This window comes from Tachyglossus aculeatus, chromosome 9 (genome assembly GCF_015852505.1).
Source record: "Tachyglossus aculeatus isolate mTacAcu1 chromosome 9, mTacAcu1.pri, whole genome shotgun sequence".
Classification (NCBI taxonomy): domain Eukaryota; kingdom Metazoa; phylum Chordata; class Mammalia; order Monotremata; family Tachyglossidae; genus Tachyglossus; species Tachyglossus aculeatus.
Genome location: NC_052074.1, coordinates 50,932,447 through 50,944,705, shown reverse-complemented (window position 1 = coordinate 50,944,705; position 12,259 = coordinate 50,932,447). Strand labels below are relative to the sequence as shown.

The following is a 12,259-nucleotide window of genomic DNA, read 5'->3' as shown; positions in this document are numbered from 1 at the left end:
ATGAGTGCATCCTAGGATAATTCCCCTGGTACGGCTGTCAGATTAGAAACTGATTCTGTAATGATTCTACAAGACACCATGGTGTAAACGGGCAGGGCTGAAACTGGACTTTTTCATTTGTACTGAAGGGATTCTGGGACACAGATAAATCAGGATTTATTCCACTGTCTAGTGGAATTATTTATTCAGGACACTTCAGGGAAGACAAGATTCGAAGACCACAAGCATCCCCGTGTCTAGCCAGACACATAGCCCTTGTACCAGTTGGAACCTACTGTAGCTCTCAGCAAAAAGACCCAGCACTACTATACTACTATGTGCTACTACTATGAGCTCTGGCATAAATGGAATATGACCTCTGTGCAATCAAAATGAAATCAGACAACCATTATTCAGTGTAAGGTAGAGGATTTCATAACCGTTTATCCTTAAACATGCAATATTTCAGCTTTGTTGTTGGATATAAATGACCTCATAATCCATCATGACAAAATTAACTGGCTCCTGTCATTTAACGGAGTCTCTGCCAGGCATTGGCACATTGGACTTGGCCTCGTTTTTCATTCAAAAATGATTAAAGGGATTGAAGAACATATATCTTTAGGCTAGGTGGCTGGTCATCCTTGTTTGTTCTTTATTTGCCAAGGCAAGTTGCCTAATGGTGAGAGTGTACCTTAAGGAAATGTGGAAAATATTTCCTGGATTTGAGTGTAAAGAATTGCAATTAAGATGTGACTCATCCCAAATATTGAGATGACCTGAGTTTTCATTCAGAAGGAGATTGTTGCCTTGAGGAAACATGAGATAAACAATTTTAGGACATGTTGAAGACACTTATAGTCCCTAATTTTTTTCCCTGGGGGCTGCTTCCCACTACAGTGCCAAAACCCACATGGGAGAGCAGTACCGGAAATAACAGGCTACTGCCAGTCCTTGAAAAAGACATGAGCATTGAAAAATCTTAGACACACCATATGCACAATGGGTGTGCCTCAGCCCTAGTCTGAAAATGGAGCTGAATCTCATTTGCTTGCATATGTGCAATGATGTTTTTCTCATCCTGAAATGCACTCCTTGAGGACAGGGATTTTGTCTACCACCACTTTTATACTTTCCCAAGCTCTTAGTTTGTGCTCTACAGAGAGTAAGTACTCAGAAGCAGCATGGCTCAATGGAAAGAGCACGGCTTTGGCGTCAGAGGTCATGGGTTCAAATCCCGGCTCCGCCAATTGCCAGCTGTGTGAATCTGGGCAAGCCACTTGACTTCACTGGGCTTCAGTTCCCTCATCTGTAAAATGGGGATGAAGACTGTGAGCCCCGCGTAGGACAACCTGATGACCCCCCCCCCCCCCACCACACACACACTTAGAGTAGTGCTTGGCACATAGTAAGCGCTTAATAAATGTCATTATTATTATTATTATTATTATTACTGATTGCTTGAATAATGCTTGATGACTGGTTCAGGTTGGTACATTATGTCTTTGGCCACTAACTGAAAGAATGTTGCCAAAAGTATAAAAAGTACAGCTCCTTATTAAGATGTGATTTGCTCTCTACGATGCAAAAGCTTGGAGGCAAATACCTAATTTACAGTTTAATAAAGTACATTTCTTAATGATAGGGGTCTATACCTTGCCATGTGCCATAAAATAATTCTGGCACATTATCCATTTCAGTAATCATTTTATTTTATGTACAGATCCCAATTTGTACTGGGGGAACTGCTTACTACCATCACATGAGCTTTATTCTGAGAAAAGGATTTTAGTTTGCCAGTAAAAGTGAAAGATTGTCCCTTTTAGGCATGTCTGTTAAGCTCATTGTGGGGAGGAAATGTGTCTGTTTTATGGTCATGTTGTTCTCTCCCAAGTGCTAGTAAAGTGCCCTGCACACAATTAAGTACTCGATAAATGACTGTGTTAAATTTTCAGATGTTTTTTTCTTCAGTCTTCTGGTGATGTAGATTAAGTGAAGAGAATGGCAGAAAAATAACTCACCAATCAGCTTTGAGTCCTACTTGGGGATTCAGTGTTCTACCAAATCATTTGACAAACAGCACATGCAGTAGGGTGTCCCCTTTTCACTTCCCTTCACAGTGAAAAAATATCACACACTCACATGCAATTCTGCAATTGCTTAGGAACAGTTAAAAGTAGGCTTATGGTTGCCATGGCACTTGCAACTTGGCATGATGGGCCTAACTGTCCTACTTCCAAAAATATGATTCCATTCACTCACTTGATATACCTACTGTAAAACTTTATGGCTTCTTAGAAAACTTTGACTTGGACAAACTTTAGGATATAGTAGTATTTAAATGAAGCCTGGATCAATTACTAGATGGGAATATTGAGTAGATGTAAGAACTTTAATGTTTTTAATATGAAGATGAATCTGGTGAATTAGGAACTATTCTGTGAAAGAGCTCTAGAACCATAAAATGGTATTTTAAAACAGTGGTGGGATGTTTCTTTCACAGTTACTGAAAATCATCCCCTTCCTTTATCTCCTCCCCTTCCTTTATCTCCATTTCCTCTTCCCCACCTCCTCCAATTTCTCTTCCTCCTTCTCTTTGTCTTCCTATTAATTGAGAAGCAGTGTTGGCTTAGTGGAAAAAACACGGGTTTAGGTGTCAGAGGATGTGGGTTCTAATTCCGCCTCAGCCACTTATCTGCTGTGTGACCTTGGGCAAGCCACTTAACTTCTCTGTGCCTCAGTTATCTCATCTGTAAAATGGGGATTAAGACTGTGAGCCCCACGTGGGACAACCTGATTACCTTGTACCTACCCCAGCGCTTAGAACAGTGCTTGGCACATAGTAAGCGTTTAACAAATACCATAATTATTATTACTATGTAGAGTAGGTTGAAAATGAGGAGCTGAAGTCTGTGGCAGAAATAAACTAAAATCCAAAAATCTATCCCAGGTTAGGCTCTGCCATTTGCTGAAGTACTTTAATTCTAATAATCAAAATTTAGTAACTCTATTAAATCAAGTCTTAAGTAGCATCTACTGTCTGGCACGAAATGCTAGAAGGGAAGGGGCAAACAGCCACCTCCTCTCCTCTCCCCCTCCTCACATTCCTCCAGCAGTATGTATTTCTTTAGTGCTTACTTTGCACAGAGCATTATACTAAGTGCTTGAGAGAGTGAAATGTAATTTTTTTACCTATGAAACAATACTATAACTTCCCCAAATTGTTAGATTACCTTTGATACCTCTCTTTCCATATCCTGTCTGTTCTTCCTCCACAACAGTTCTAGAATTCTTCCCTTCTCCATCCACACTGCTACTACACTGGTACAGTCACGTGTCATATTCAAACTTGAATACTGTATCAACTTCCCTGTTGACCTCCCTGCCGTCAAGTCTCCCCCAGTCCATATTTCAGTCTGATGCCCAGACCAATTTTTCTGAAACGTCCTGCATACGCCTCCCCAGTCCTCGCGGAAATTCTCCCACTGTGGCCCATTCCTCTCCACACTGAGTAGAAAATCCGGACCACCTGCTTTAAGGCACTCAATCAACTATCGCCAACTTAAATGTTCTCCTCTTTCACTACACTTCAGCTCAAGCATTTCAGTACTCTTAAAACCAACCAACTCACTGTAACTTGCTGTCAACTCTTCTGCCGATTAGGCAGTTTGTAGTGTGAAAAGAGAAGAGAATTGTTTAATAAAGATACCCCAGTGTCAATTTTCAAACAGTAACAAGTACAACTGAAGAGCAATGTGCACCCATTGAGAAATGATTTGTCAGTAGCACTTTGATCTGCTCAGCCAAACACACACACTAATAAACTATCTTGTAGTGTCGACTTTGAATCTGAAGGGTAGCTATCTAGTGTTTATGGATAGTTTCTTCATATATAGAAATGTGTAAATATGAGAAGAGAAACAAAATACGTATTTAGGGTGGATCGAATCAGATCTCTTAAGTCCATTTCCAAAACGCTTTCTCCCAATGTTAATAGACAGCTTCCATCCATCCTCTTTCTCCCTTCCTTTTTTTTTCTTTTGCCCATTTGTCTTAACAAAATGTAGTTAGGATTAAGAAATTTGAGGACCATTAACTCACCATGTTGAATCTCCTTGAAGAAAAATTTGATTCTGTTGTAAATTTTTTGGTTAAATTTTAAATTGTAGAATCTGGGTCTGATTTGTAAAAGATCACTTACAAAGTGGCACCATGTCTTCAAGAGGTCACACTGACCTTACATTCCTTTGCTTCCAACCTACAGAGTCACGGTTGTTTCCCTGTCACAGATCATAAAATCTCATTGTTTTTAGTCCTTGTAAGAGGTACAGTCTCCCCTAAGGGCAAAACTGACCAGCATTGGGATAATGGAGTAGCTTGAACTTTTTTCACTAGTAAAAAGAACCCTTGAAATATTTACCTTTATATACCTCTTGAACTTTAAACCATTACCCCTGCATTATCTTTTCATGTAGATTTCAATAATAATTAAGTAAAAGAAAAACCTTAGGGCAGCCAGTGATAAATTCCGTTTTTTAGGTGTTCTGTATAGAGTTTATTTTCATATAATATCCTCAGAGAATTAAATTGGTGAATACTTTCCTGATGACTTTGTTGAATCATCAGCCTTAGAATTGCTCTCATTATATGCTTTTTGTTTAAAGTTGCAACGGTGACTTTCAGTGGTGAAATTGAATGAAACTGATTTACAAATAGACAAGACTATTTTTTCTGTCCAAGAATGATGAGGTTGAAGAGTGCGCAGAACTTGTTGGTCCATCAACATTTGTTTAAAAAAGTTATTTAATTTCAGGCTCTCAGTGTCTAGAGCACTGTTTTTAGGTATTGTGGGATTTACCGAATTGGAAATGCAGTCCGTGTTCAGTGTTTAAAATTCTATGAAGAGGGACACATACATATAAATACGTGTGAACTCAAACGTGTATATGTATATGTGTGCACATATATATTTAAGTTTACATGTATTTATGTATGTGGGTGAGCGAGAAATATAAATAGCTATTTACAGCTGTGCAGACTTGTTAATGAGGGATGCCGGAATGCATGGGGAAGTAATGTGGCCCATTAGTTAGAGCACGGACCTGAGTCAGAAGGTTGTAGGTTCTTATCCCAGCTCCACCACTTGTCTGCTGTGTGACCTTGAACAAGTCACTTAACTTCTCTGTGCCTCAGTTACCTCATCTATAAAATGGGGATTAAGACTGAGCCCCATGTAGAACATGGACTGTGTCCAGTCTGATTACCTTGTATCTATCCCAACATTTACAACAGTGCCTGACATATTGTAAATGCTTAACAAATCGCTCCCTTTCCCCCCACCACCAAAAAAAAATAAAATAACAAAAACTGGAGCCAGAGCAATGAGTGTGGAATTTGCTTGGTGGAAGAGGAGAGCAAAATTTGGAAGTAGGAAGTTGATATGGCTTGAGGGGTAAGGGAGGGGCAGCATTTCAGATAGGATGATGACATGTCCAATAGTTCAAAAACAGGAGGAGGTAAGCAGATTTGAAGATGGTAAGAGAAGACCAATCTAGGTCATAGCTGGAGTCAAGTGTTGCTAGTTAAGGGTATAGGAGAGTCAGAGAGAAGTTAAGGTGCTTGGTAACCAGGAGTTGGGATGTCAGGAGGAGGAAAGGGCTTGTAGTCCATAATAGTAAGTTTAAATATATTTTGTGAAGAGACTGGGAATTGTTGTTGCATTCTAAAGTGGGAACAACATGGTTAAAATGATGCTTGAGAGTGATGAAAATGATGCCTGGACTTGAGTCTGAATTCAGTTCAGGTTGTCTTTGAAGAAAACAGCATGGCTTATTTTATTTTTACTTGGGTCAAATAGCTGATTTAGACAGACACTTTTGTCCCCGTCCTTTATTAGTTATCATTAAATGTTAATGATAGGCCGAGATTCATGCACATAGAGACTCTTCAGACAGACAAAACATAGTCAAAAACACACATGGCCTTTGTTATTATGTAAGTCTGAGGGTCAGCTCAGGTGTAGCTAGCTCATTTTACACTGCTTTGGGCTATTATTGGCCTTTTCTATGTTGGCTGGATCCTGTACTGTCTCCAGCATAGAACAAAAGGTTTCTTCTCTACTATTCCAGCTCTTAAACTCTCGTGTCCCAATCCCAACTGAAATCTAAGGGATTCTCGGGTTTACTAAAGCAGCTCTGACATCATAGCCTATTACCGCATGATTTTGCCTGGATTTTACAGGATCAGTGGAGTAATCTGATGTTGCCGCTGAAATATTTTCAAGATGTTGCCTGAAAGAATTTTCATTAGCCTCCGTTTTTAATTGCGTACTCTTCTCCATTTTACCCTGGGCTTGGGGAAAGCATACTTTCTAAGCATTCACTGAAAAAAGCAGAGTGGCCTACTGAAAAGAGCATGGGCCTGGGCATCATAGTATTTGGGTCCTAATCCCGGCTCCACCTCTTTGCCTGCTTTGTGATCTTGGAGATATCACTTAGCTTCTCTATGCCTCAGTTTCCTCATCAGTTAAATGGAGACTCACTAGGCGTTCTCTCTTCCCCTTAGGTTTGCTTCCAGGTGGGACAGGGATTGGGTCCAACTTGATTGTCTTATAACTAACCCAGTACTTAGAAACAGTGCTTGTAAGCACTTAGATAACAATAGTAACAATAATTACGTACCTGCTTATTTTGCTCCAATTTATCCTGATACGGCATTTCTGAGCACTACTAATCCACACTTTTAAATTAAAAATTTTCTTGGTGAGATTGCTCCGGAGCTGTTTTTCCCCTTCTCTTCCTGTAAACTGACTCACAGGGAAGAGACCATAAAACCCTTACAACTATCATACACACCCAACCCCCCTCCCCACTTTGTTAGCCACCAGCAGAACAAACTCCACCCGCACTCCGCATTTAGCTGCCGGGAAAATCTGTGCCATTTCTTGAGAGTCTGGCTAGTGGATTTTGAGAGGAGGTAAGAAAGTTTAATAGAGCTTAGCGTTGACTACACTTCCTCTGCTTCCTGGAACATGGCTTTTAGTACTGTCTCTACCACTGCCCTTGGGTAGGTCATATAATCCATTAGTGATGTAATTTCCCATCTACATAGTAGGGATAAATGGCATTTTATTTTCTCCTCCCCATCCCATATCTTCCTCTTGCCTGAAGTGATGTAAACCCACACTAGGTAATGGTTGAGAAGGGTGTAAGCATTTTGTTGAAGCCTTTGAAAAAAAACAATAGTCAACTTAATATTTGATCACTGATACACATATAAACCCATAATGCTTTTACATATATGATTTCAATTTCATATATTTGTGTCTTTTTATCCATTCTAACCTTTTTTTCTCCCTTCTAACTTCATGATTACTTTTTCTCTAAGGGAATTGTAATGGAAGTACTATGAATAATCTAGAATTATTTGCCACTGTAGTTTCTCTGATTTGAAACCCAGAAGAGTGAAGCACTCAAGTACCCATATGTGGTTCATTTAAAAGAAAAATTTTTGATTAAAAAAAATAGCTATGTATGAGTCTTCAGCCTCAAAGTGGTTATAGGATAATATATAGCTTTTTTATATTTCCTTAGCCTTAACACATATATTTATACCCATCCTCAGTATTTGTGTATATCCTTGTGGGCAGGGATTGTTTCTACCAACTCAGTTGTATCCTAGTGCAGAATAAGGAAGTGACACATTCTCTACCCACAAGGAGCTTATACTCTAATGGGAGAGAAAAACATTTGCATTTAAATTTCACCACATAGGGTTAAAAGCCATATTTTATTTTATTTTTTTTCTTCATTGCCATTTTTCTAACTCTCCTTGTTTTATTTTTCTTAGAGCCCATCTAGTGTAGGCATAGTGAGAACAGGATCATTGCATCTCAGTAGCACATCCTCGGCTAACTCATCTTTGAGAAGGACAAAGCGTAAAGCACCATCTCCACCATCTAAAACCTCACAGAACGACAATGATGAAAACGGAAACATTACTGGTAACTTGTTTTTCTGGTCATAGTTTTGATGACCTGGGAAAAATCGAAAAGATATTTATATGGGACTCAAGGTATTCATAATCATCATCGATGAAAATCTTCTACAATGCCTTCTGGTTTTCTCTCAGTCAGTGGTATTTGATGTGGTTTTCTGTGTGCAGAGCACCTTTCTAAGCACTTGGAAAGTGCAGTAGAATTAGTAGACTTGATCCCTATCTTCAAGGATCTTATCTACTGGGAGAGATAAGTAGATCTCTTACTTATCTACTTACAAAAACAGGTAACATATAGAGGAATAGGAAAAGGTAAAGGTATTTGAATGTGTAATTCAAGTAACTGGGTAGGCTGAGAGTACCTAAGTGTCACGGACATTGCTGAAGTAGCAGTTGGGAAGATAAAACTTGTGGAGATTAGAAGTCAATTAGAAGTCAATTAGAGAAGCAGCTTGGCTCAGTGGAAAGAGCACAGGCTTTGGAGTCAGAGGTCATGGGTTCAAATTCCGGCTCTGCCAGTTGTCAGCTATGTGACTTGGGCAAGTCACTTCACTTCTCTGTGCCTCAGTCACCTCATCTGTAAAATGGGGATTAAGACTGTGAACCCCCCGTGGGACAACCTGATCACCTTGTAATCTCCCCAGTGCTTAGAACAGTGCTTTGCACATAGTAATCGCTTAATAAATGCCATTATTATTGTTATTATTATTATTAGTCAGGGAAGGCCTCTTGGAGGAGACGTGATTTCAGAGGACTTTGGAGATAGGGAGAGCTTTAGTGGGTGTGTCCTATTTAAACGCTTAGTACAGTGCTCTGCACACAGAAAGCGCTCAATAAATATGATTGAATGAATATTTGAAGGGGGAGGAAGTTCCTGGCAGGGGGCAGGGTGCGAACAAGAGTCAGTAGTGGGAAAGCTGAAAACAAGCCACAGTGAGTAGGTTGGCTTGAGAGTAAAGAAATGTGCACTGGGCTGGATAAAGACAGTAGATAAGTAGGAGGGAAGTTGCTAAGTGCCTTAAAGCCTATGGTCGGAAATTTCCGTTAGGTGCAGAGAGCGGAATGGGAAGGTGTGTACACGATTTTACAAAAAAAATATAGAAAAATTTTACAAAAATGAAGTACGGACTGGAGAGGAGAGAACTTCCAGGTATGGAGAAGCAGCATGTCTCAGTGGAAGGAGCACGGGCTTTGGAGTCAGAGGTCATGGGTTCAAATCCCGGCTCCACCAACTGTCAGCTGTGTGACTTTGGGCAAATCACTTCACTTCTCTGGGCCTCAGTTACCTCATCTGTAAAATGGGGATTAAAACTGAGCCCCCCGTGAGACAACCTGATCACCTTGTAACCTCCCCAGTGCTTAGAACAGTGCTTTGCACGTAGTAAGCGCTTAACAAATACCGTCATTATTATTATCATGGAGACCAATGAGGAAGCTGATGCAGTAGTCAAGCCAGAATATGACAAGTTTCTCAACCTCTATTGTGACCATTTGGCTTGAGTGGAAGGGGAGGATTCAGGAAGTGTCATGGAAGAAAAAAGACAGGATTTGGAGACAGACTGCTTAGAGGGCATGAAAAGGAGGGAGGTGACAAGGTTAATATCGAAACTGGACTACAGAGGTGGAGAGGGTGGTGGGGTTGTCAACTGTGATTGAAACATTATGTGGAGGAGAGGATGTGGCAGGGATGACGAAGAGCTCATTTTGGGACATAAAATTTGAGGCGCTGGTCAGGACATCCAAGTAAAGATGTCCTGCAGGCAGGAAGAAATATTAGATTAGTGAGGAGAGCGTTCAGGCCTAGCAAGATAGATTTGAGGATAATTTGAATAGAGGTGATCATTGGAGGCATGATTGCCTATGAACTTCCTAAGGGAATGAGGGTGTCAGAAGACAAGGTAACTAAAACAGAACCCGAGGAACACCTTCACTTAGAAGTGGGAATCAGAGGAGGAGCTGATGAGAGAGACTCGAAGGAGCTGCCAGAGAGATAGGAGGAGAACTAAGAGAAGATAGTATCAGTGAATTCAAGTTTTGATGTTATTTCCAGGAGGAGGGGAAGCCCTCTGTGTCAAAGGTTTCTGAGAGGTCTAGGAAGATTAGGATGGAGTAAAGCCCATTGGATTTGGCAAAGAGAACAGTGCATTGTCACTGCAGTGAAGAGTCTGGAAATTGGATCGTTTGGGGTCAAGGAGAGATTTGGAAGAGAAGAGGTGGAGGAGTTTGGACAAGAATGGGAACAGGAGATGAAGTAATAGCTGGAGGGTGCAGGGTTAAAATAAAGCCAAGGAAACAAAGTCAAAAGGGAGGATTAAGAGAATTATGATCATAAAGTACCTTTTGAGGCCAAAGTACAAGTTTGTGTTTCTTTTTGGAAACAATGATGCTGTTCTGTTGGAGAATTAACTGGGATCCAAACTTGTCTTGACTTTGTTTATTGGCAAGTAGTGGGTGGGTAGGATGCTTTATTCAGGTTACTGTTTAGCCAGAGCCTTTAAGAAGAATTATTAGAAAATATGTTAATTTTATATTCTGTACCAACATAAGATGTTGCTGATCATGTGTTTATGCTGCTATTCTGTTTGTTACAGCCCTGCAAGCAGCAGAATCGGTTCCTGTAGATGGAACAACAGAAGTCAGCACACCTGAAGTCCCTCCCATCCCAGGTAGTTCCACACTCCATATTGCTCAGGGGCAAATTCAGTAAATGAAAGTAAATCAAAGCACACTCAGTAATAATCTGGGATCCTTAGCCACTTGTAGAGCTTGCAATACTTATGATTATTGCCATCTCAAACTCTTGAAGAGATTTCAGTTATAAAATAAAAAACGAGCACTTTTTTCATGTTTTCCACTGTTGATAGATATGTTTTTAGGAAAAAGAAATTCTTATTTTGATTTGTTTTTAAAATGTCTTAAGAGAATCCTGTGCCCAAATTTCCCAATCATTTTAATTCAGGATTGAATTTATGCCAACTGGAGGGATAAAAATTTGTTAAGCCCGAAGATTTTTATAGCCTATAAAGTTATTAGGTGTTCTCTATCAGGGTGGTCCTAATTATGCAAGTTTGTTGGCATGACATTTAAAACTTGCGTTCTACCATTTTAGAGTGAGTTGCATGCATTTTACTTTTAATAAATTGAGAGATGAATCTCTTCTTGCATTATGTTTACAGGTATGCATAATATTGCATGTTATACATAAAATCTTCTGTTAATATTCATTCATTCATTCAATCGTATTTATTGAACACTTACCTATGTAAAGAACACTATACTAAATGCTTTGGAGAATACAATACAACAATAAACAGACACATTCCTTGTCCACAGTGATATCTTTGGAAAGTTCAGACTGATCAGTTTCTTACTTCATTGTTTTACTGCTTTATATACTGATTATCCTTTTAAAAATACGCATTGTTCAAAAAATAAAGATGACTGAACTTTTTGTGTTCATTATATAAGACATTTTCATCCTACACTTTAGAGTTTAAAAGGAATCTGGTGCAAGATCATTCTAATTTTTGAATGCACCTCTCTCCACAGCATTGCACATGATAAATATACATATTTAAAATCTGCTGCTTCTTTATTGCAGCTGGAATAAATCCAGAATACAGCCTAGAAGAGATTGATGAAAAGGAAGAACTGTACGCCCAGCAACACAAAGCAGATTGTGGAAGCACTGCTCCCAAGAGTCAAGAGGTTTCTCCTTGTGTTTCTACTGGTGGGGCACTAAATACTGAAAAAAAGGATCTTGCCTCAGCGCTTGTCAGCTCTGCTAAGGAGAACTCAGAACCCTCCGAGGAAGAAAAACAAGAAAGTAGAAACACTGATGGAAAGTATGTGGGCTATATAGACAAAAAAAAAATACTGTAGGTCTCTAAAATTGGTTTAACCATTGTTTTGCTATAGAGTCAGGTCATATAATTTTAGAAATTGTAAAGCAGAAGTGGGCCCAATATTGATCAGTAGAGGTTCTGCTCTTTGAGGACGGGGATCATGTCTATTAACTCTATTGTACTCTCCCTAGTGCTTAGAACAGTGCTCTGCACACAGTTGGTGCTCAGTGAAAACTACCAGGAGCTGTAAGAGATCATCTAAGAGCGTGAGAGCCACAAAGCCCAAGCTGCTGGAATAAGGAAGGGTATATGTGCACCTTGGAGCTGCTATTCCTGCCCAATCAATCAGTGGCATTTATTAAACGCTTAGTGAATAGTAAGCGCTTGGGAGAGTATGATACAATAGAATTGGCAGACAAAATCCCTGCCCTCAAGGAGTT

At 39.7% G+C, this 12,259-nt stretch overlaps 1 protein-coding gene across 4 annotated transcripts in view; it reads left to right on the top strand.

The window, feature by feature from the left end:
* The window catches only part of COBLL1 (cordon-bleu WH2 repeat protein like 1), a 131,857-nt gene that overhangs the window by 106,924 nt on the left and 12,674 nt on the right, over positions 1-12,259 (top strand). For all 4 annotated transcript variants that reach the window (XM_038750963.1, XM_038750964.1, XM_038750965.1 and 1 more), the window contains exons 7-9: positions 7,828-7,981; positions 10,566-10,640; positions 11,576-11,819. In XM_038750963.1, the coding sequence (XP_038606891.1) occupies positions 7,828-7,981; positions 10,566-10,640; positions 11,576-11,819 (473 nt within the window). The remainder of the gene's footprint in view (positions 1-7,827; positions 7,982-10,565; positions 10,641-11,575; positions 11,820-12,259) is intronic.